This window comes from Scyliorhinus torazame, chromosome 15 (assembly GCF_047496885.1).
Source record: "Scyliorhinus torazame isolate Kashiwa2021f chromosome 15, sScyTor2.1, whole genome shotgun sequence".
Taxonomy (NCBI): Eukaryota; Metazoa; Chordata; class Chondrichthyes; order Carcharhiniformes; family Scyliorhinidae; genus Scyliorhinus; species Scyliorhinus torazame.
Window position 1 is genome coordinate 128868432 of NC_092721.1, and position 25800 is coordinate 128894231.

General features: G+C 46.0%; 1 protein-coding gene across 3 annotated transcripts in view; it reads left to right on the forward strand.

Annotated features, from left to right (window-relative positions):
• dync2h1 (dynein cytoplasmic 2 heavy chain 1) overlaps positions 1-25800 on the forward strand; it is an 866357-nt gene that overhangs the window by 558014 nt on the left and 282543 nt on the right. For all 3 annotated transcript variants that reach the window (XM_072476728.1, XM_072476730.1, XM_072476729.1), the window contains 4 exons: positions 3889-3954; positions 5712-5762; positions 7139-7216; positions 24484-24615. In XM_072476728.1, the coding sequence (XP_072332829.1) occupies positions 3889-3954; positions 5712-5762; positions 7139-7216; positions 24484-24615 (327 nt within the window). The remainder of the gene's footprint in view (positions 1-3888; positions 3955-5711; positions 5763-7138; positions 7217-24483; positions 24616-25800) is intronic.

A 25800-nucleotide genomic window follows, 5' to 3' on the forward strand; every position in this document is an offset into this window, starting at 1 on the left:
TTCAAAGAATCCCTACAGTGCAGAAGCAGGCCAATCGGACCATTGAGTCTGTACCGACCCTTTGAAAGAGTGCCTTAACTAATCCCCACCTCACCTTTGGACACTTGGGAGCAATTTTTTAGCATGACCAATCAACCTAACCAGCACATTTTTGGACTGTGGGAGGAAAGCGAAGCATCCGGAGGAAACCCACGCAGACACGGGGAGAATGTGCAGACTCTACACAGACAGTCACCCGAGGTCAGAATCGAACCTGGGTCCCTGGCACTGTAATGCAGCAGTGTTGACCACTGTGCCACCATGCTGCCCGTATCACCTCATGTCATCTCACTCAAAATCCAATTTTTCTGAATGTGAAATGTAAAGCTTACTTGAGAGGAGATATTCTCCTGAAGTATATAACTTGACATTTGTGTACTTAGTCAGTACTTTAGATCCCTTGAGGGTCAGAGAGAGAAATGGGCAAGCATGAGGTGGAGAGCAAAGAGGGATGGGGAGCAAATAGACAACAGAGGCCTTACCCTAGCACAGGATCTACAAGCAAAGACTGAACTACCTTGAGATGTTGGTGAACCAATGCTGTAGGAGAATGTGACTCCCCAGGCAGATGGTCATAGAAATTTGTGATTGCTTGGCAGAAGACCTCACACTTCGCAACATGCCCTGTTAGTAGCCACACGCTTTGCTTTGGCAGTTGTGTAAAAATAGCACAAATCAAATTAAAGAATTGATTTAAATGTCATCTAAACTCTCATCTATTTAAAGACTCAGTAACCCATGGGCTCCACACACCTTTCTCTGCCACATTGCTGGGAGATGGGAGGCTTCCTGTTTGTCAGCTTTTCAATGCTTCTGTCTCTCTCTATTTTGCAGTGCCCATTTATCTCTCCTGTGGATTCATCTTTTTTTCCTTACTTTAGCTTTGCACCATCATCACCCAAATTGTCATTTCATCACTCCTATCCTCCACATATTAAGAACTTCACCTTCATGGAAGTGCTGTATAGTCTCATTAGATGACGGAAAAGAAAATCCCAAGCATTAGCACCTTTAAATCTGTTGAACACAAATTTCCCAATATACTATTTGCTAAAAATAAAGATTATTATAAATTATTATTTTGGAAATGAGGTAGAAGGGCTTTAAAAATGGTGGACGTTACCTGATTCTTGGATTCCTATAGCAATTCTAGTTTTGCATTATTTCTGCCGGTATGAAATAAGTGTGTGGAGAGCAAACCTACATACAGCACTCCATTTTTGGTGTGGGCATATCAGTAACTGCCCATCATTTTGATGGAGTCAGGCTGGCTTTTGCAAAACATGTGGTTCATGGCTCCTCGGAGGAATTGTATACCATGGAGGATCCCTGGTCTGCAGTGGGGAACCCTTTGACAGCTAAGTTTTTTTAAAAAAAGATGGTGTATGATTACAAGTTTTTTAAAGTAGTTTTTAAGGCTTTTTGTAAAATTCTAAGTTTGTTTCAATGCAGTGATTGGTCATGGGACTCAGTCCTTAAAACATAAGACAGCACGAAATTAACCAGCACTGTGTATGGGTTTAAATGCATTAAAGTCTTTTCGCCAATGGATAAAGTCCTCTTCTGCATGCTACAGCATGGAAAACAGATAGTAATGTACTTAGTGGACTCTGTGGTTTGATTTTTGAGTGGGGGGTTAGCTAGCTCAGTTGACTGGATGGCTGGTTCATGATGTGGAGCGATGCCAAGGGCACGGGTTCAATTCCCATACCAGCTGAGGTTATTCATGATGGCCACACCTTCTCAACCTTGCCCCTCACCTGAGGTTTGTTGACCCTCCGATTCAATCACCACCAGTCAGTTGTCTGCCCAAGGAGAGAGCAGTCCTCTAGGACTGTGGTGACATTTACATATACGGTCTGATTTTCACATTGATTTAATGTCTTGACACCTGCTGCACTTTTGAGGCACTCTTCCAGTACCTACTACATACAGAACCAATGAGCCTTTTAATAACACTGAAAAGTCTTTGAAATGCTCATGAAATGAAGGAAAATAGGGCATTCAACATTCCTTTTAAAAAAACATTTTAAATTGACCCTCTTACATTCTCATAAAACTATCACTGAAACACTACCAATGCAAGTCCTTGTGAATAAACCTTTAATCTGCTTAACACCTCTTAATCCTGTCCAAATCAACATATACGCATCTGGCAACTGTATCAAAACAAGCAAGCTCAACAGATGGCTGGACATATGTTTTGCCAGATGGCCTCATTATGAATGCTTGGTAGAGTTCCAAGAATGACTAATGGATGCAGTTCAGCAGGGTTGTATGTACACAGCTGCAAAGAGGACTGCTAGCTTTGTTTGATTTGCAATTTTATGAGATTGTAATAACTTTATCCTTCCTCGAAATTGTTTTTCAATGGCCCCATGTTTATTTGAACAAGACCAATAGTTATTAAGTGGATTGATAGTTCCTTCAGTAGGTTTTTCACTGGCTGTGTTTGTTTGACAATTTTACAAAAATGTACTAGGGGAAGTTTTTTCAAAGAAGATGTTGAATGCCTGATTTTCTTTTGTTTCTTGAGCATTTCAAATACTTGCCAATGTTATTTTATGGTTTGTGAATTATGTACCTAGTGGATTTATGGTGAGAGGGCATGGGATGGATAAGAGAGACATGAATGGGCATGAGCGGGCTTGGAAGGGGCATGGGGTGGGTGAGGGTTGAGGAGGATGAGGATTAGAGGGCCATTTCACCATTAATAGAACCAGGCCAATGTCCCAATAAATGGAGGTGGACCATCTAACTTGCTGGCTTCAGCATCCATCTGCCTCTATTGTCATCTCAGGCTTGCTTCCGTAGGCGGTGACCCAAACTAAGCCCATGCCCACTTACTCGGGATGAATATCTGGTGGGCTGGCACTGCCAGGACAGAGGAGGGGGTAGAGTCATTAAAATGTCTAACTCCCAATACCTGCCTCAAATACAAAAATCCAGCCCTAACACAAATGCTTATCTGACATCCAGAACTGGATTTGCATTAATTTCCTCCAATTAAATACTGGAAATCTGATGTCATTGTCTTCTGCCCTGCTCCAAGTTCTGTTCCCTAGCCATTGACTCAATCCTTCTCCCTGGCAACAGTTTGGGATAAAACCAGAGCTTTTGCAACTTTTGTGGCATATTAACCTCAGTGAGCTTCCGACAACATATTTGCACCATCACGAGATTTGCCTACTTCCATCTCTGTAATATCCTTGTTTCAAATCCCTCCATGGACTTGTCCCTCCTTATCGCCTCTGAAATATCTGCAATCCTCTAATTCTGGCCTGTTGTGTATCCACAATTTTAATTGCTCCACCATTGGTGGCCATGCCTTCAACTGCCTGGGGCCCTAAACTCTGGAATTCCCCCGCGAAACGTCTCTGAGTCTCTATCTCTCTTTCTTCCTTTAATACACTCCTTAAAATCTGCTTCGGCCTTAATATAGCCTTATGTGGCTTGGTGTCCAATTTTGCTTTATAATTTTTGTGAGGGTGATGAAGAATCCAGCACGAGTTTGTTGAATTAAACAGAAAGTAACTTTATTTGCAACAATATGTACAAAGTACCAGCAGTTCACCACCGGTTCTCTCTCTAGCCTGTACCATACTGGCCAGCTCTATTTATACAGCTGCACTACTAATGATTACCCCACCTCCCTCATATTCCCCAAGGATCGTGGAGTAACCAATTGTCCCCAGCTAATGGGCTCCGGGCAGGATATAACAATAACACTGTGAAATATTTTATGAAGTTAAAGATGCTACATGAATACAAATTGCTGTTGTGGTGGAGAATAAAAATGTTCTCCAGTTTCATTGCCAAATCTTTTATAACTGGTTCCTTTTTTTACAGGCTGATCAACTTATGTTTGCTCTGCATTTTGTACGTGGAATGCACCCAGACTTCTTTCAAGAAAATGTAAGCAATAAAAGTGGATCTTGTTTACTGAAACTTTAATTAGATGTCATTCTTATTGGTCAAGCAATTATGGCAGTGACCATCATGTTTTTTGATATTGTAGAAATTTCAGAGCAGACTAATGATAGTTGACCCATCATACTTCTGCTATATCTATTTAACTGTTCTTTCACCAAATTCTTTAATGTATCTAATTTCTTCTTAATAGTTGTTTTGGCCGGGCTTCAATACCACTTGTCTTGATGCATTCCATATTTTAAGAACCTGTTATATGATAAAGGAGTTCAAATTTCTCCAGCCAGTACTATTCAATTTATGTCCGTTTGTTACCATCCCATGGAAATATCTGCTCACCCCACTGGCCCATTTCAACTCTTTCAACATTTTGAACAATTAATCAGGTGGCTCCTTCTCTCTGCTCTATATTTTGAACTTCATTTTTCAAGTCCCTCATCTTAACCTACAGTGTGTGCGCTAGCATTTTAATGAATCTCTTGACTGATTCCTGAATGGGTTGCCCAAAGCATACTTAAATGATCCCTATATTTATTACAGGCAATCAATAGCCGCCTAAACTGATAGCATGGTGTCTATTTTGGACACTGAAAATGTGCTAAAATCTGAGAAATTTCTTCCTCCAAAAGCTTTAATGTGTATATTAAGAAAGAGTCAATATGAGACACCAATCACCACACATGTTTATTCCCAAAAACCTCCTTTTAAACCTATCTTTTGGTATCAGCCTTCCAGCCATTTTGTTAGCTGTTTTTACAGCTTATCATAGATTATCATAGAATTTACAGTGCAGAAGGAGGCCATTCGGCCCATCGAGTCTGCACCGGCTCTTGGAAAGAGCACCCTACCCAAGGTCGACACCTCCACCCTATCCCCGTAACCCCACCCAACACTAAGGGCTTATCTGTAATTCGATAGGCCTATGCTGGTATCATCAATTACAGCCCAACAAACAGCAGCTTAACAAGCTTAGTTCTTTCTTTCCTATTTAGATATAATCCCTTTAATGCAGAAGGAGTCCATTGGGCCCACCGAGTCTGCATCAGCCCTCTGAAAGAGTGCCCCACTGTAACCCCACTTCACCTTTTGGACATTATGGATCATGCCCAATCCACCTAACCTACACATCTTTGGACTGTGGGAGGAAACCGGAGCACCCGGAGGAAATTCACGCAGACACGGGGAGAAAGTGCAAACTTCACTTAGTCACTCGAGGTCGGAATTGAACCCGGGTCCCTGGCACTGTGAGGCAACAATGCTAACCACCGTGCCACCCTATCTGAGCACATGAAACATCATAACATACAGGGCTACAGACCAAGTGCTGGAAAATGGGATTAGAATAGATAGATGTTTGATGGCCAGCATTGATACAATGAGTTGAAGAGCCTCTTTCTGTGCTTTAAGGCTCTGTGATTCTGCAGTTGATAATCAACCTTTCTGCTGTCCATGCAATATTTCATGACGTAGTTTTTCTTTTCTGGAAATCTCTCTTCACAGTTTTAGGAATAGTTTGGATTCCATATTAATAACTTCTTAATATATTATTTTATATAAAGATGTTATAAATCATTCTGTAACAAACAATACCTCAAAGTACACTGGACAAATTAATGTTTCAAACCCTTCTAAGCTAGAGAATAGCTGTGACAAACCATAGTTCAGTAATTTGTATGTTTAAAAAAAAAGGAAAAATGTAGACTGCATGGTTACATATTTAAACACCACTCTTTTTGTTTTAGGATTGGGATGCATTTACTGGCTTGATTGTAGGGGATATGCTTCGAAAAAATGTAAGTTTTGATTATACCATTGGTGCCTTTCTGCTGCAATATCAAACTGAAAAGCAAATGGCATTGGCGCCCCATTGTTATTAGAGGTTTCAAATTGCCAACCAGGCGACCTATCCCAAGAGCCATGAGAAAGTGGCAATGGCAAAATGAGATTATGGTTGGAATTTTCCCATATGTTGTCTGAGTGTCTGACTCTGACTGAAACCCGGCAAGGAGCTCTCCAGCTGCACAGCTCAGTTTTTAGTCCAATCTTGAGCCTCTCTGAAAAGAAAATTCAGGGGCATGATTTACGTTGTCACCGTGGCGGGGCAGCCTGACAGAGATTGGGGCATGCTTTGAAAATAAACCCGATCAGTACCCTCCCATGGACAGAGGACCCCCACCCTGAACCACTATCAGCATTGGGGCTCGTTCCCTACCAAGCCCCAGACCAGCATTCGTTTTACTTTAGAAAATATGTTATTGAGGCATTTATAATTTTAACAATTTTAATCATCAAATTTCAACAAGAACAAAAACGCAACAATATAACTAACGAACCCACCGATAACAAACCCCAGCCAACATGGCTTACACAAACAGTGCCACCTTCCCCAGTGCCCTCCTCTGTTCGTTCTCCTGCCCTTACTCGTCTCCCCCACATACCATGGATGATGAGGTGGCTCGATAAGTAATTAAGATGTATTTAAATGAGGTTTTTGCCCTTTCTGGGCATTAACCTCATTACGTCACTGGCAAGGGGCTTGGAAAATCGGAAATCGTGATACCAATGGCAAAAATTGCATTTTCCAATTCTTGAGGGATTTTCTGCCTTTGTCAAATTTGCTCTGACGGCCTATCTTCTACGGTGTTGTGCATGGAGCCAAGCATATTTGTGAAGTGAATGAAGGTGAGCAGGAAGGGGACAATTGGATCAGGAGGTGGAGATGGAATGCAATTCTTATTTCAGAGTCTTGAATTGTTTTCCTAAATTTTTTATATTTCCTTTTATGTCCTTGTTTATGGCTAAAATGGAAATATTTTGGAAAGCTGAGGAATTGATTGAAGCAAATTAATGTTTCTGTTTTGTAGGCCAACAAGTTGGGAAATGCAAAACAGGCACAACAATGCCACCACTGGCAGGAAGTTGTAATTACAGTGTGACATATTTACATAAGCAATTAATAGGTACTTGAGGATTAAGGAAGTTATAAGGTAATGGGAAAAAAGCTATGACTGATTTTTCAAGGAACCAGATCAGACATGCAAGGTCAAATGGCCTCTTTCTATGCTGTAAACTTTTATGATTATTAATTTGTTTTTGATATTAGTACATGTAATCAAGAACAGGTTTCTACTGTATGCTTATTTTTACACTTGACACTTCCTGTTTTTAGGATAATCAAAAATCCACACGGGAATCAATTCCATCTTGGATTGACCAAGAGAGGGCTGGAGCAGTAGCACTCTTAAAGGTACATTTTAACCTTATTTACTAAAAAATAAGATTGCACTTATAGTCCTGAACCTTAAAGGCATGTTCCAGTCAGAAAAAAATTATTATAATTTTGAATTCTGCTTACTTGCTGCTATGGAAATCATAGACAGTCACAACGTGAAAGAAGGCCATTCAGCCCATCTAGTCCACACCAGCTGACAAGAAGCCATTCAACCCATTTTCCAAGTCTAGGTCCGTATCCTTGTAGGTTACATCATTTCAAGTGCATATCCAAGTACTTTTTAAATGTCATGGGGGTTTCAACCTCTAACACCCTTTCAAGCAGTGAGTTTGAGTTCCCATCATCCTCTGAGTAAAGGAAAATACCCTCAAACCCCCTTGAAACTTTCTACATCTTAATGTAAATCTATGCCCCTTGGTAATGGACTAATCAACCAAGGGGAATAAAGCAATCCTTTATATATATATATCATAGAAGACCATAGAAAGGAGACCATTCAGTCCATTGAGTCTGCACCGGCCCCTGGAAAGAGCACCCAACTTAAGCCTTACTTAAGCTCGTGCCTCCACCCTATTCCCATAACCCAGTAACCCCAACTAACCTTTTGGACACTAAAGGGGCAATTTATCATGGCCAATCCACCTGACCTGCACTTTTTTGGACTGGGGGAGGAAAACGGAGCTGCCAGAAGAAACCCCCGCAGACACGGGGAGAAAGTGCAAACTCTACACAGACAGTCACCCGATGCTGGAATTGTACATGAATCCCTGGAGCTGTGAGGCGGCAGAGCTAGCCATTGTACCACCGTACCATCCATATACTTCAACTTCTCCCCTCAGCCCCTTCTGCAACCCGAGTCTATCCAATCTTTCCTTGCATCTAAACTTCTCCAGTCTAGGTAACATCCTTGTAAATCTCCTCTTTGCACTCTCTAGTGCAATCATGAGCGGGATTCTCCGAACCCCTACCAGGTCGGAGAATCGCCGGGGGGGGCGGGGGGGCGCACGCGAATCCCGCCACGCCGCTCCGACTCTGGGCTGCCGATTCTCCGGCGATCGGAGAATCATTGCCAATTGCGGCGCCGGTCAGGGGCTGTAGAAAGCGCCCCCCGCGGCAATTCTCTGCGCTCGACGGGCCAAGTGCCCGCCAAGTCCCGCTGGCGCTGTTCGTGTATGGTCCTACCTGGCTGGACCTCGACGTTCTGGCTGCGGGGGCCGTCCTGGGGGGGGGGGGGGGGGGGGGGGGTTGGGAGCCGACTCCGGGGGGGGCATCCACGGCGGCCAGGCCCACGATCGGGGGCTACCGATTGGTGGCATGCTCATTCCGCGGGGGGGCCTTTGTTCCTCCGCGCCGGGCCCCTGTAGGGCTGCACCATATTGCCCGGGGGCAGGCGCAGAGATGGCCCTGGCATGCATGTGCGGATCCGCGCCTGCCGCGGCGTGCACTTGCGTGGACCCACGCCGGAGCAGTACACAATACTCTGGCGTCGTTATAGCCCCCGGGAACGGGGTGAATGACTGGGCCTGGAGGCCCGTTGACGCCAGCGTTGCTCGCGCTGGTTTTGGCGCCGGCGTCAACACTTGGCCGGGATTTCGGAGAATCCTGGCCCATACCTTTCCTATCGTGCAATGATCAGTACTGCACAAGTACTTCATGTTAAGCTTCGATGATAACTCTATAATAAGAACTTGGAAGCAAGTCTTGATTTCTATCACTTCAAGTTTATTGTGTTCAGTAATCACTTAGACAACAATACCACAGTGCTACCTGTATTACCTTTATATTTGGTGCAGAGTATTAAACAATTAAAATCCCAATTTCAACTTAAATACTGCGGAACATTAACTCTTTCCTAACACTTCAGCTATGACCTAACTAACATTTTATACAGTTCCAGCATAACCTCTCACCGGGCCCCCTCCCCCAGCACTTAAATTCTATGCTACTGGTTAATAAAGACAAGTATCCCTTTAGCCTCTTCATAGAATCCCTACAGTGCAGAAGGAGGTAATTTGGCCCATCGATCTGCACTGGCCCTCCAAAAGAGCACCCTACATTGGCCCACTCCCCCACCCCACCTCTGGAATCCCACATAACCAGCACATCTTTGGACACTAAGGGGAAATTTAGCATGGCCAATCCGCCTAACTCTTTGGACTGTGGGACGAAACCGGAGCAACCGGAAGAATCCCACACAGACATGGGGAGAATGTGCAAGTTCCACACAGTCACCCAAGGCTGGAATTAAACTCGGGATCCTGGCGCTGTCAGGCAGCAGTGCTACCCACTGTGCCATCGTGACGCCCTCTTGACCGCTTTTCCTGTCTCCCTCCATGGACTGCCACCTTGATCTGATGAAGAAGCTTATGCATTCTGGCAATCCCTTGAGTAATTCCAGTAGGAATACCTTGCTCCTAGTAGGGCTACCCATGTCGGTAAGGTCAGGGGGATGTCCCAGACTAAATGCAGTCCTAAATGTCCACAATGTCGGAACAGGCGAAGGAAGTCTCACTGACTGAAGTCAGAAGAAGGTTGCAGCAGCGGCAAACTGGTCGCAGTCCTCATGGTTCAACACATCAACAGAATCTGTCTCTACCTGCCAAGATTGTGTGGACAGTGCTCCAAGGCCCCCAAGTTAAACAAAATCACATGCAGACCTCTACCAGGGTCCACGTGCTTTTTCTGTGGCAATGGATAATTGACAACTCGGATGGTGTGTGAACCTGGGAGCCCCAAGTCAAGTATCTGCACACAAGTGACAGATGCTTGAAAGCCAGTAAATACCTGAGTTGTGAGAGAGGTGTCGTTGGGCAGCAACATCTGTGACTGACCTGTCCCCTTCAGGGTACCCTCTTCTGACCCCAGTGGGTGTCCTACGTTCTTCTAGTTGGGAACCACACTGCAGGAGCACTTTAAATTATTAAACTTGGTATGTCAGAATAGCCATGGATAATCTCAACAGTGACTGTCTGGAAAGAAGAACAACAGTTGTATCACGTGAGCTATCATGATTCCAAATTGACATTGCCGCTCTAATTGAGATCTGCCTTCCTGGGGAAGGGCAGCTGAAAGAATAAGCAGGGCAATGCACCTTCTACTGGAACGGGTAGATTGACAGCAACCCTCTGGTCCATGGAATTGGTTTTGCTATTTGAAATAGTATCTTGGATGCACTGCCGAAACTCTCTAATTCAATAATTAGGGCTAATTCCATAAATGAAAGGCTCAAGACACATTGGACATGATCTACCCACATGGGGACAGAGCGCTGTAGTGCGCACAATTAGCTGGGTGATTCCCAGCACTTGGAGCGCTGAGAAACACCCCGCTATCTAATGCCGATTCGGGTAGGTCCGGGGCCTCAGCGAGGAATGCACGGACGAGGCCACACTTAGCCCTGTTCCTTACACTGAGGAGCTCCGCTCGCTGGCCCCCGACAACTCTCGAGCCCCCGACAACTCTCGAGCCCCCGACGCAACCTCTGAACCCACCCAACTCACATATAACGGGGAACCCGACCCCTCACATCTCCCCAACACCTGCGCAGGGCAACCCCAGCCTGATCCCGCTGCGTGAAAAATGCCAGCCTGGCACATTGGTAATGCCCCTGCCAGTGTCATCTAGGCACCCAGACAGCACTGCCAGGGTTCCAGGCTGCTAGTGCCAGGGTGTTACCCTGCCCAAAGAGCTGGCATCTGGGAGGCCTCCGATCCCCTGGGAGACCCCCACGAGTGCAGTCCCATCTGGTCCCCATTTATGGAGACCAGTACTGAACAGCCCTCATCCAAGGTCTCTAAGGCAAGGGAGTTAGATCCCACGCCTTGGTTAGATCTCGGGAACGCACATTACAGTGAGACTAGCTGTCTCACTCTAATATGCAGATTTGCCAGAAAGCGATCCCACCCACAATGAGTGGGATTCACATTGCGACATCTCGCGAGATCGCGTGGCAAGCCGGGTAGATCCCGGAAGTGGGATCTCCTGGCATCTACCAGCCACATCGCGCTGCTTTTCGGGCACATCGCGAGCAGTAGATCTTGCCCTTCATCTACAGTTCAGCCATAATCAAGATGCCACCATCATGAAGAGTCATAGCAGAAATTCACGAGCCTGAATAGACGTCTTCCTTGACTCAAGAGACAGCCAATAATGATGATGGCGACCTACTTGTCCACTCACATTCAGCGATCTGCAGAAATGCACTTCAAGGTCCTCGTTTCCTCTTGTTGCCCCAACATTTATTGTGTGTTCCCTTTCCTGGTTAATCTTCCCCAAATGTATTGCCTCAAACATCTTCAAACTGAACTCTATCTGTTCCACCTATCTGACTATTCCATTGATATCTTCCTGCAATGCACTGCTTTCCTCTTTATTATCAGCCATATAGTCAATTTTTGCATTATCATCAGACTGCTTAATTATACACATTACATACATGTGTCAGCCATGAAGCACATATCTATTATAATCCCATTTTCTAGCACTTGCTCTATAGTCTTGTGTGCTGTGGAGTTTCAAGTGCTTATCTAAATACTTGTAAAATGTTGTGAAGGTCCCTGCCTTTACCACCCTTTCAAGTAGTGAGTTCCGGTTCCCAGCACCCTCTGGATGAAAAAGATTTTCCTCAAATCCCCTCTAAATCTCCTGCCCCTTACTTTAAATCTATGCCCCTTGGTTACTGACTCATTAATAAAGCGGAAAGATTTCTTCCTATCTACCCTACCTATGCTCCTAATAATTTAGTACACCTCAATCAGGTCCCCGCTCAGCCTTCCCTGCTCTATGGAAAACGACCCCAGCCTAACCAGCCTCTCTTCATAACTGAAGCGCTTCCTATAGTGTGGCGACCAGAACTGCACACAGCACTCCTCACAACCTCCCTGCTCTTATATTCTATGCCTCGGCTAATAAAGTCAAGTATCCCATTCTTAACCATGTTATCTACCTGTCCTGCTGTCTTCACAGATCTTTGGAAATGAACCCCAAGGTTCCTCTGATCCTCTGTACTTTTTAGCAATTTACCGTTCATTGTGTATTCAATTGTCTTGTTCATCCTCCCATTGATGTGTACCACAGAAATTAGGGAACTAGTACTGAGATTTGTGGAACCCCACTGGGAAGCTCCTTGGAGAAAGCAATAGGGATTTGCCAATCTACTGTCCTTTTATATGGGTTGGTGTAATGCCCTCCTGTGGTAGTGTCACCTCTGTGTGTATCGTGACTGCCCATTGGTCATGTCCTATCTTATTGACCTATTGGTTGACTGCCTGTGTGTCATGTCTCTGGTGTTCCCTCTAGTGTCTAGCTTGGTGTAGTCTATGTACATTAACCCTTTGTGTACTTACAGTGATGTATATCACCACAAATACGTCTCTAATTTCTGCAATATTCAAGTTCTATACTATCAAGAGACCATTTTGAACGTTATTATTCAGAAACTAATTTCATGTTTCTCTGTGTATTTTAGACAGTTGATGACTTTTGTGTGAAGGTTAAGAGCTGTAACTTGGCCAAAAAATATGTAAAGTGCTTTGATTTGAAGTTATAGTTTCCACCCCTTTTATTATTTTTGTTCTTATTTTGATGACTGGCCTAGTCAGCCCAATAAAGCCTACTTAACACCTCCGTTAAGTACCACAGAATGAAAAAGTTAGATTGACCTTGAAATGCTAAAAATGCTCAATTAATTATTGTTCTAAGACATTCAAAAGCAGTTGAATCTTAGTGCAGCAAATTTATTTATATTTCTGACAAGTAAGCACATCCCTTCAAAGCTTCCTGATGATTAAGTAAGTTAGGGAAGAGCTGAGCTCTGCAAACTAAAACTCCCCAATTTAATGCCACATCTGTGCTGAGTTAGCTGATCTCACACAAGCTAGCAGTAGTGCTACAATTGGTCTTTGTATTCCTGGTTAGAAAAGGAAAATTTGACCATAATTCCTGCTCCTGACCTATATTCAAACAATCTTTGCTTGAGCTTTAGGAATGGATCGGACAAGGCTACAGTGACTCTTGTGGTTGAATGGTCTGTCGACGTTCACTATTGTGGTTCACATAGAAGGAGAAGAACATTTGCATTTATATGGGGCTGGATTGAATGTAGTGCATCATGGCAGAAAACATGGTGATCAGATCCACTTAATCGCAGGAGAGGCCACATACCAGTCTCCTGGCAGTGAGAGAATCTCCCTGTGATTAAGTTGGAGGCCAGAACAGGTCAATGGGAGAAATGCACCCACTCATGCTGGGTGGTCATTATTGAGCCAATTTGACACAATTTCTCTGAGCTCACAGGAATTTAATGAGCTTCCCTGTGGCCTTCTGGGCAGGGCTGACTCATTCAAAGACACTGATTGCCTGATCACAGGGCCTGGCACTGAACAGACAGGATGCCACTTAAAATTATGCCCTGTTGTTACCATTAACCTTCCTAAAAAAGGACATGGGCACAAAGATAGAGAGGTTCTGAAACACAAACAAAATCTTCGGCAACACCATCATCTTTATCGTCTGGGCCTGGCCAGCCAATGACAATGGCAGCACAGCCCACTTCTTAAAGTCCACCATCATTCCCTCCATCAACCGCGCCAATTTCAGCTTATGCAACTGGGCCCAACTCCATGCCACTTTTATCCCAAGGTGGTGAAAACTCACCCCTACCAGCCGAAGCAGCAGCCCCACTCAAACTCCTCCTACCCTGTCTCCGGGGATTAATTGGGAATTTTCCCCATGTTAAGCTTATACCCCGAAAAGAGACCAAACTCCCCCCAAATCCCCATGATCATATCAAAGCTCCCGAGCGGGTCCAAAAAATACAGTGGAGATCATCTGCACACAAAGAAACTGTTATAACCTGCCTGCTTACATTTAAATGGCTCGGTAATGAGTCCCAGCTGGGTGGACCTTTGCCTGTTACCATGGGAACTCGTATTCCACGAACCCCAGGGGGAGATCGATAAGTGATTTCCTGTGGTTCTTGAGAGGATTATCACATGCACAGGCATATCTGCAGATGAATGTGGCTGCCAAATCACATCCACCACATTTCACCGTAGCACACAAAGGTTTGTTTAGTTACACAAGACTTCCTTTTGGACTATCAATTGCAACGGGTCATTTTTAAAGATCCATGGGTCAATTTCTAAGTGGGTTGAATGGAGTGCAATTTTATTTAGATGGCATACTCATCACCGGTTCAAATGAACAGGAACACCTGGAGAATTTGGAAGCTACCCTGAAGCCACACCATGAATTACCTTGGTGTTATAACCTGCCTACTTACCATTGGCTGGGGACTAATGACAATCCCACAATCCTGTGGGAGTATGAGCTTCCCCAATGAGGGGGGCGGAGAAACCATTAATAAACTCCAAGTATAAATAAAGCTGGCCAGTTTGGAACCAGCAGGAAGGAGAGTGCAGCAAGGGAAGTTGCTGCTGCTGTTATATATATATATATGTTATTGTAAATAAATGTTATTACTTTGTATCCTTAAAACTCGTGCTGGATTCTTCGTGGCCCTCACAAAACTGGCGACGAGGGTTAAAGTGAATAGCTGTCTACACTGCTGAAGCCACCTCCTTGGACTTTTGTTGGATACAGGTTGGAAGTTGTTTTCTGTAACACCATGCCTCTGTACGGACGTTTGGATGTTTTTGATGCTGCGCTGGAAAGCTGGAACCAGTACGCACAACGGATGCGTTACTATTTCCGGGCAAACAATATCACCGAAAACGAGCGCCAGGTGGTCATATTGCTCACCGCCTGCGGCCCGCATACGTTTGGGGTGATTAGGAGCCTTACGTACCCAGCTGCGCCGGACACCAAAACGTTTGATGAACTTGTGAATATAGTGGGGCAACATTTTAACCCAACCCCGTCCACGATAGTCCAGTGTTAGCGGTTTAATACCGCTGAGAGGACCCCTGGAGAATCCCTTGCCGATTTTCTATCCAGGCTACGCAGGTTTGCGGAGTACTGTGACTATGGTGGGACCTTGTCAGAAATGTTACGCGACCGTTTGGTTTGCGGTATTAACAATGCGGCCACCCAGAGAAAGTTGTTAGCTGAGCCAACATTGACTTTTCAACAGGCCATTCAAATAGTATTGTCCCGAGAGAGCGCAGAATGAGGAGTGCAGGAGCTACAGGGAATGGAAGTGCAAGCCTTGGGGCGCAACCCCTTCCGTCCGAAAACGTCCCCCCGCACTCCTGCGGTACCTTGGGCGAGGCGACGTCCAGACCGACGGCAGTGGCCGTCGGACATTCCTCCCCGAAGGGAGCCTTCTCCAGAACCAATGGATGAGGAGCCATGTCCGTGTCAGACTTGTAGGCGCCGACTCCGTCGAGGACGGCGGTCCTGGGGGCGCCAGAGGCGCCGTCGTTCCGACCGAAACTGGGACCAGCCCAGGGGCCGTACCTTCCATGTGGATGAACCTGCGGCGACTACTCCTGAGGACGTGGAGATGGAGAACGACTGCCTGCAGCTGCATTGTGTGGCAGCTCCCCGTGTGGCCCCCATTAAGGTGACAGTATGGATCAATGGTCACCCGCTTGAGATGGAGTTGGACACTGGCGCAGCGGTCTCCTTGATTGCCCAGAGGACATTCGATCGCATCAAGGAGGGTATACAGACCCTTACATTAACCGACTCACAGGCCAGGTTGGCCACCTACACGGGGGAACCACTGGACATTGCAGGAACTACAGTGACCCCAGTTGTTTATGGACGCCAGGAGGGGCGTTTCCCACTTATCGTGGTGCGCGGCCATGGGCCCAGCCTGTTGGGTAGGGACTGGTTGCGCCATTTGCGGTTGCAATGGCAGCACATCCTCCAAACAGTTTCTGAAGGGCTGACTGAGGTGTTAGGACGATACCCAGATGTATTCCAGCCTGGTTTGGGGAAACTTAAAGGGGCCGTAGCCCGTATCCAAGTCGAACCAGGAGCCAGGCCGCGCTATTTCCGGGCGCGCCCGATGCGTTACGCCTTGCTCGTGAAGGTAGAAGGCGAGCTCACTCGTTTGGAGGGTTTGGGTATTATCAAGCCCGTCCGTTTTGCTGACAGGGCAGCACCAATTGTACCTGTAATGAAGCCAGGTGCCACAGTTCGCTTGTGTGGCGACTATAAACTTACAGTGAATACGCCTTCCCGACTCGACTGATATCCAATGCCTCGCATAGAGGATCTCTACGCGAAGCTTGCAGGCAGACTCTCCTTCACAAAATTAAATACGAGTCACGCCTACCTACAGTTGGAGCTGGACCTTGCCTCCGGACCGTATGTAACGATTAATACACACCGGGGCCTGTATGAATATACACGGTTGCCCTTTGGAGTATCCTCTGCCTGCGCCATTTTTCAACGTGTTATGGAGGGCATTTTGAGAGGTTTACCACGTGTTGCTGTCTACTTAGATGACGTTTTGATTACAGGGACCTCGGAGCAGGAACATTTGGAAAATCCGGAGGCTGTCCTTAGACGCTTTTCGGAGGCTGGAGTCCGTTTACGTCGCACAAAGTGCGTATTTCAGGCAAAGGAAGTAGTCTACCTAGGTTATCGGGTGGACCGCGAAGGTTTGCACCCCGTCGCAGAGAAGGTGCGTGCGATTTAACAGGCCCCCGCCCTGACTGATACTTCGCATCTTCGTTCTTTTCTCAGTCTCGTAACCCTAACCCTAATTACGGGAAGTTCCTCCCCAATCTGGCAACTACGCTGGCCCCGTTGCACCTTCTGCTAAAGAAAAATCACACCTGGGTTTGGGGTCAGCCACAAGAAACCGCTTTCCGGCAGGTAAAGCAACAATTGTCGTCGTCTGGGTTACTAACCCACTATGATCCTGGAAAGCCTTTGCTCATCACATGTGATGCATCCCCGTATGGTATTGGGGCCGTCCTGTCCCACAAGATGGAGAACGGGGCCGAACGACCGATAGCTTTCGCCTCCCGCACATTGACTGCAGCAGAGAAAAAGTACGCGCAGATCGAGAAGGAGGGCCTGGCAGTGGTTTTTGCGGTGAAACGCTTCCACCAGTACGTGTATGGCCGCCATTTCACTATCGTGACTGATCATAAGCCTCTGCTGGGACTTTTCAGAGAGGATAAGCCAATACCGCCCATGGCTTCCGCACGGATCCAGCGCTGGGCTTTGTTGCTCGCTGCATACGAGTATTCGCTGGTGCACAAACCAGGAACGCAGATAGCAAATGCTGACGCACTGAGCCGATTTCCTTTATCGACCGGCCCCATGTCGACCCCCACGACCGGTGAGGTGGTTGCAACCCTAAGTTTTATGGACACCTTGCCTGTCACGGCATCACAGATCCGTGGGTGGACCCAGACGGAGCCAGTCCTGTCAAAGGTTCTGCACATAGTGCTATATGGTGGGCAGCATAGACAGCTCCCAGGCGAGTTGCGGGCATTTTCCTCCAAGCTGTCAGAATTCAGCGTGGAAGACGGCATCCTCTTGTGGGGGACGCGTGTGATTGTCCCGGAAAAAGGCCAGGAGCTGATACTAAGAGACTTGCACAATGGGCATCCTGGCGTGACCAAAATGAAAATGTTGGCCCGGAGTTCTGGTGGCCAGGCCTCGACACCGACATTGAGAAGGTGGCCCAAAACTGCTCCATTTGCCAGGAGCATCAGAAGCTTCCGCCGGCCGCGCCCCTACATCACTGGGAATGGCCAGGGCGGCCTTGGGCACGCTTGCATGCAGATTTCACAGGCCCTTTTCAAGGATCCATGTTCCTTCTATTAATCGACGCCCAGTCTAAATGGCTAGAGGTGCATAAGATGCAGTGGACAACGTCCTGCGCAACAATTGAAAAGATGCGTTTGTCCTTTAGTATGCATGGCCTCCCCGAGGTGCTGGTCACGGATAACGGCACTCCATTCACGAGTGAGGAGTTTGCGAGGTTCATGAAGATGAACGGCATACGCCATATCCGCACTGCCCCTTACCACCTGGCTTCAAATGGGTTGGTAGAGCGCGCAGTGCAGACATTCAAAAGAGGCCTAAAGAAGCAGTCTTCCAGATCAATGGACACGAGACTGGCTCGCTTTTTGTTTACGTATAGGACCACCCCCATGCGGTGACTGGGGTAGCTCCCGCAGAACTCCTAATGGGCCGGAGACTTCGCACCCGCCTTAGTATGGTTTTCCCGGACATTGACGCAAAAGTACGCTACAGACAAGAACGGCAGGGACAGGGATTTTCTCGGCATCGGCCGATTCGGCAGTTTGCGCCCGGTGACCCAGTGTTCGTTCGGAATTTTGCTGGTGGTGCCCAGTGGGCTCCTGGCATAATCTTTCGCCAAACGGGCCCTCTATCTTACCAGGTGCAAGCCCAGAGTCGTCTCCAGCGCAAACATGTAGACCACGTTCGGTCCAGAAGAGTATCCCCTCCAAAGATTCCCCGCCCCCGGACCTAATTTCTACAGCCGCAGAGACCAGAGACAAGGGAAGGTAGTCCTCACAATCTTCCACTGGTGCCTCACTCAAAGCCTGCGCAGGTCGTTACAGAACGAAATGGAGATAGAGACGCTGACATGACGGAGGCAGCAGACTCTGACTCCGAGATGGAGACACAGGACGCATCAGAGGGGGAATCCTCGGGTCCACGGGCCGTGGATGTACAACCGTTACGTCGTTCATCACGGAAGCACCGGTCTCCGTCTCGTTACACGCCGCCTGATCCAGCGCCGCGTGCAAATGGTGTCCGGCCTCCGGCGAAATGAGTCCGACGCCCTCCTTCGCCAGGGTCTTTGGTGGAATCCTTGGACTTTGCGGGGGGAGGGATGTTATAACCTGCCTGCTTACCATTGGCTGGGGACTAATGACAATCCCACAATCCTTTGGGAGTATGAGCTTCCCCAATGAGGGCGGCGGAGAAACCATTAGTAAACTCCAAGTATAAATAAAGCTGGCCAGTTTGGAACCATCATCCCCCGGCGCAACCTAAAGTACTCCGAGCTGACCCTGTTAGTCCAAACACTCACCTTAGGCACCTTAAATACCAACCAAACCCAGTCCACCAATCCTTACCTCAACACCTTGAATAAAGTACACCCACTCCATCCGATCAAATGTTTTCTCCGCCACAACCACTTCCACTTCTCGACAGTCCGAGGTCATCATAACCTCCGGACATTTGTCGATAGCTGCTGCCCCTTCACAAATCCCATCTGGTCCCCACCTATCATCCCCAGCGCACAATCCTCTATCCACGCCACCTGTACCCTTGCCAACAGCTTTGCACCTACATTCAGCTGCAAAATCGGGCGGTACAACCCACAACCGCTCTGGGTCCTTGTCTTTAAAATAAGCTATATTGAGGCCTGAGACAGTGTGGGGGGTAGCTCTCCCTCTCCATCGACTCATTGTATATCTTGATTAACAGGGGCCCTCAACTCCAACCCAAACCTCTTGTATGTCCAGAAAGACGTGCTTTAGGTGAATTGGACATTCTGAATTCTCCCTCATTGTACCCGAACAGGCAGAGTAGTGTGACGACTAGGGGATTTTCACAGTAACTTCATTGCAGTGTTAATGGACGCATACTTGTGACACTAATAAAGATTATTATTATTAGAACTTGGCCAGGAACCTATCCGGACCCGGGCACTTCCCTGTCTGCATCGACCCCACATAATCCATTACATCCCTCAGCCCAATTGGGACCCCAATCCCTGCACATTCCTCCACCACCCTCGAAACTCCAGACCACCCAAGGGCCACCTCATGCCCTCATTCCCACTGAAAGCTCCGACCTATACAATTTCCGGTTAAAAAGCATCAAACACCCCATTCACGTCCTTCAGCTCCGGCACCAACACACTCTCGTCATCTCTCACCCGCCCAATTTCCCTCACCGCTGTCTGCCTCCTCAGCTGAAGCGCAAGCATCCTGCTGGCTTTCTCACCATATTCATATACTGCCCCTCTAGCCCTGCGCAGTTCCACCGCCTTTCTAGTGGACACAAATCCAAACTCTACCTGGAGCATCTCTCCAACAGCACATCCTCAGGAGCCACGGAGTACCTCCGGTCAACCCCCAGAATGGCCTCCACCAACCTCAACCTCTCAGCCCCTTCCACCCTCTCTTTGTGCGCCCAGATCGACATAAATTCCCCCCTTACCTCTGCTTTCAGCGCCTCCTACATAGTTTTGGATAGCTACCCCTATCTTTTCGCAAACCTCCTTATTTATCAATAACCCCAGATCCAACCTCCACTGCAGCTTTTAGGGACACCCCTTTGCCACCCGTAATTCCACCCAGCGTGGCGTGTGGTCAGAAACCACAAATCAACAAATACTTCGATCCAACCATTTCCGCCAATAGCGCCTTGACCAGGACAAAGCAATCAATCCTGGAGTACACCCAGTGGACGTGCAAGAAGTACGAAAACTCCCTCACCCTCGGCCTCTCAAATTGCCACGTGTCTGCCCCTCCCATGCGCTTCATACATCCCAACAGCTCCTTTGCCACGGCCGACACATTCAGGGACCGGGACACGACCGGTCCAACCTAAGGTTCTGCACTGTATTAAAGGTCCACCCCATAATCAGCCGGTGCGTGTCCAGGCCTGGGATCTTTGCAAAACCCACCTCAAAAACTCTACATCATCCCAATTTGGGCCACACACATTCACCAACACCACGGGCGCCCCCTCCAATCTCCCACTCACCATCACAAATTTACCCTGAGACCTGGCACTATACTCCCCACCTCGAACGCCACCCTCTTTTTGATCAACACTGCCACCTCTGGTCTTCATATCCAACCTCGAATGGAATACCTGCCCCACCCAGCCCTTCCTCAACTTCGTCTGGTCCCCCACCTTCAAATGCATGTCCTGAAGAAACACCACATCCATCTTCAAACTCCTCAAATGCGTAAAAATATGAAACCTCTTAATTGGCTCATTTAATCCCCGAATATTCTAGGTAATCAACCGGGTTGGGGGCTCTGCTCCCCTCACCGATAGCTCCTCTTTAACCAGCTTCCCAGGTCCACGCCTCCACATCCTCCGAGCCTGCCCAAGATGTCTGCCTCCATCCACCCTGAACCAACTGCACCGCACCAACTCCACCCACGTTAGCATCCCCCAGCCCCCCCCCATAAACAAAGAAACAGAAAACCAACTCACCCCCTCCCCCGCACCCTGCACGGATCAACCCCCCCACTTCATTCCCATTAACTAGCCTATCTGCTAACTTGGTGGCCCCCACTCGAGGCAACTGCCTACCTCCCCTGCCCTGCCACCCCCAAAAACCAGTAGAACACACTTGCCCAATCAGCACCCAAACACAATAAATACAATAATTTGCCCAACATACCCAACCACATACCTCGTACTGGCATCTCCAAAGTTCAATGCCCTCAGAAGTCTCCCAGTCCATGGTCTCTCATCAATTAACTCCCTTCTCCGGCGTATCAAAATAGAATTCCTGATTCTGGTGCATGACCCACAGACGAATCGGAAAAAACACCCTGTCCTTCACTCCCTTGTAGAGGGCCTCTTTGACCCTTTGGAACCCAGCCTGCTGCTTGGCCAACTCCGCACCCAAGTCCTGGTAGATATGCACCATCTATCCTTCCCAGGTACATCTCTTGTCTCTTTTGCCCACCACGGAATCTTCTCTTCATCCAGAAAACGATGTAACCGCACCACCATCGCCCTAGGCTCTCACCTGCCTTCGGCCTCCTCCTCAAAGCTCTGTGCGCCGATCCAATTTGGGAGGACGGTCAAACACTCTCTCTCCCACCAACCTCTTGAGTATACTCGCCACATACTTTGTGGCCTGCGTTCCCTCAATTCCTTCAGGCATCCCCATAATATGGAGATTCTGCCTCTTGGAATGATTCTCTAAGTCTTTCACCTTCTCCCTCAGCCGTTTCTGGCCCTCCGCCATGAACACCATCATTGCCTCCAATGAGGCCAGCTGATCCTCATGATCCATCATCGACTCCTCCACATTCTGGAACGCCGAACTCTGCGCCTCCAACATTTGTAGAAAGCTTCTTTTTATGATACTTAATTATGAATTGTGCTTTCCATATGATAATTACATTGAATATTACCATATAAATTATATAGGTATTTGTGAAATAGTTAGTTTAGCTATTGCAATAAGCTTCTGTTTTGACAGATGCAAAAATGCAGCAAATGCCAACATATATGAAATACCTTTGCTGGATAATGTCACATCGTTGCTGTTCACGTTTTTCAGCTTTATTTTAATTTTTGAAAAAGTATTAACACCAACTGAAATGCCATTTTGTTTTTATCAAAAGTAACAACAGACTCTACTTTTAGCTTATCTGAATTGGTATAAAAATGAATTTCTCCACAGCAGTGAGAGGCTGCAGAGGTTGTATTCCAGAGGCCATATTTTCCTGTTAGAGATGGAATCTGGGAGAGGGGACGAATCTTGCTCTCGCGACCTTGCCCCTGTCTCGAGTCTGCCGGCAAATGAGAACTTCTGGAGGTCCAGGCTTAAGTCGGGAGTGCAGGTGTGATGGTCCAGCGGAGTCAGGTTAAAAAACCCACGTCACCTCCCAAATAACCCTGACCCAGTGCTTCCCAGCAGCTCATCTGTTGTGTAGTTGTAACATCTGACCTGTTAAAATGTCCCTCACCTCATTCCCCTCGTCCCTTCACCACTTCATTTTCCCCACTTACCCCACCTCCCCTCACTCCCTTCAATGTTGGGCCCCACACCTCTCACCCATAGCCACTTTATTATTCCAAAAGGAACCCAGCATCACACTGGCATTGAAATTCATATACCACATGACTCATTTATGTGATGGGCTGAATGTCTTTTGCATCTAGAACGCTGACAAAGGCTGAAAAGGGGTATTCACAGTTGGACAAAGAAGGTCCAGCTATCATCTTTGCAGTCAAAAGATTCATTATATTTCTGTCTTTCAGGGGGTTAAAATGTAAGGGGAGAGAAGTACTCCAGTGTTATTATTATGCATCTTCCTATTTAGATCCATTGCTGATGTCATCAGTAAGTGCTGTAACATCATTAGTTGTTGTTGTTACCTGCATATATTCATATCTAACTGCCATTAGTTCTGATTATTTTCCGTTACTATTATTTTGATGTTTAACTAGCTCCTGTTTTTGACTCCACACTGTATTTTAAACTTTGTTATTTTTAGATATTCAAAAAGATTAACTTTCACAATGCATTTCAACCCTTTTTTGGGCAAGATTCCACACTTTTCACAGAAATGGTGTTGCACCTAGATTCAGGTGATTCAGACACATTGGACAAGAGATTAGCAAACCATAAATATCCATATTGACTCCTCCACTTCTGGCAATGACGGGTCATTACTCCCCAACGGGTTTTGAGTCAGTGGGAACTTATTTAATTGGACATTTAATAATAATAATATACTTTTATTGTCACAAGCATGAAGTTACTGTGAAAAGTCCCTGTTCGCCACCTTCCGGCGCCTGTTCGGGTAAGCCGGTATGAGAATTGAACCTGCGCTGCTGGCCTTGTTCTGCCTACAAACCAGCTGTCCAGCCACTGAGCTGAACCGGTCCTCTGATTTGACCAAGGCAGTTGTCAAGATAAGCTTCCTAAGTTTAAATGAATTATATTTTAAGCCACTTTGGAGTTGTGAAAATTAGAGCACACTTTTCAAATAGATTATAAACATTACAGCTTTAAAAAAATATTATGATGTGGGTGTCGCTGGCTTGCATTTATTGATCATCCCTAGTTGCCCTTCAGAAAGTAGTGGTGAGCTGCTTTCTTGAACTTCCGTAGTCCCTAAGATGCAAGTCCACCCACGGTGCTGTTAGGGAAGAAATTCCAAGTTGTTGCAGGTTATAGGGAGTTCCCTTCAGTCCTGGAAAACTGAAAATTCTAATCTTATATTGGATGTGTGTGTCAGAAACTTTCATATTTAGTGTAAAGTTGAAGATGATAGAACCTTTTTCTTCCCAATTCAGAATACTGACAGCCATGAATTGAAAACATATGTATTTTAATATAAAAATTCTTAGTGGAAAGCACAGTATTAATTTTGTTTCATTATTTCTTGCAACCATATATTTCTATTTCATGTAAATATTCTAAAAGCCATCAAAAACTCCCCACAATATGATGTGAAAAGTGTTAGCCTATGGGGATTTTTAATTCCCCCCAAAAAAAGATTTGATTCAATTCAAACTGCAATCGAAACAAATTTTACCTCAATATAGTTTTGTTAAGCAACTTTTTGTAGTTATTTCAGGAGATAAAAGATCTATTAATTTTCCAGACCACCTTTCCATTGGTATATCAGATACTATGTTTGGAAGATGTAGACCTTTGGCTCACTTTCTCTCAAAGTTCAACCTGTGAACAAGACATCCCAACATCTATTGCAAGAAGAATCACTCTTTTTCAACAGGTATGGTGCCACGGTATTTTATTAATAATGGCAGAACAGAAGCATAGGTTTTGAAAAAATATGTTTTCAGAATTTTTAGCTATAAATGGTCATTTTCCCATTTACATTGTATAACTATTAGAAAATAATTAAAACATTTAACTAGTTACATTAGTTAACTCCTTGAACTTCACTTTATTATGCTTTTATTATATTTTTTCAAAAATATAGTGTTATGACACCCTGGTCTAGTGGTTGGTCAATTCCAGCCCCCCTTGACACGGAGTCGCAACACAATTGAATTAACCAAAAATTCAAAGGAACTGCTGAAATGGATGGTTAAGATAAAATCTATAAATGTTTCTTCAGACCAACATAAAACCCTAAAAATTGGGGGGGGGGTATGGTGGTGCAGTGGTTAGCACTGCTGCCTAACAGCTTTGAGGACCCGGGTTCGATCCCGGCCCTGGGTCACTGTTCATGTGGAGTTTGCACGTTCTCCCCGTGTTTGCGTGGGTCTCATCCCCACAACCCTATGATTTGCAGGGTAGGTGAATTGGCCACACTAAATTGCCCCTGAATTGGAAAAAAAAAGAATTGAGTACTCTGAATTTATTTTAAAAAATAAAACCCTACAAATTAGGAGTATTATCAAAATATTACAATGCATTGGACTCTGTGAATTCTGTTAAATACCTACATTTATAAAACAATGTCCATATTACAAGAACTTGCTAAAACACTTCATGCCCACTGTTTTTTTAAAGTTTAGTTATGGTTGTTGTTAAATCACAGGATCCTTTTCACACATTAATATATGATTCTTTATACCAGAGGATGCATAAGAGGTCTTTGTCCATTGAAGAATGCAGCTGAATCAGTACACGGTGCTTGTCAATTTAATGATCCCTTATCATTAAGGAAAGAACCTTATGATTTCTGTATTGGAACTATACTTAAGGCGATAGAAAAGCCTTTAACACATACTTAAATACTTTTTTAAAAGCATTATCATATACCATCTAAATACCTTTTAAAATTACCTGCCAAAAGATTCCCAACACTAGATTAGGGTTCCTCCATGGTTCACGATTTGTCTGAGGAGCTATGAATCACGGGTCCTGCAAAAAGATTTGGTTATACTGAAGAATAAATTATACTCTAGGCACATTTGATTTTTTCCAGCAGACAGGAAATTTAACTGGT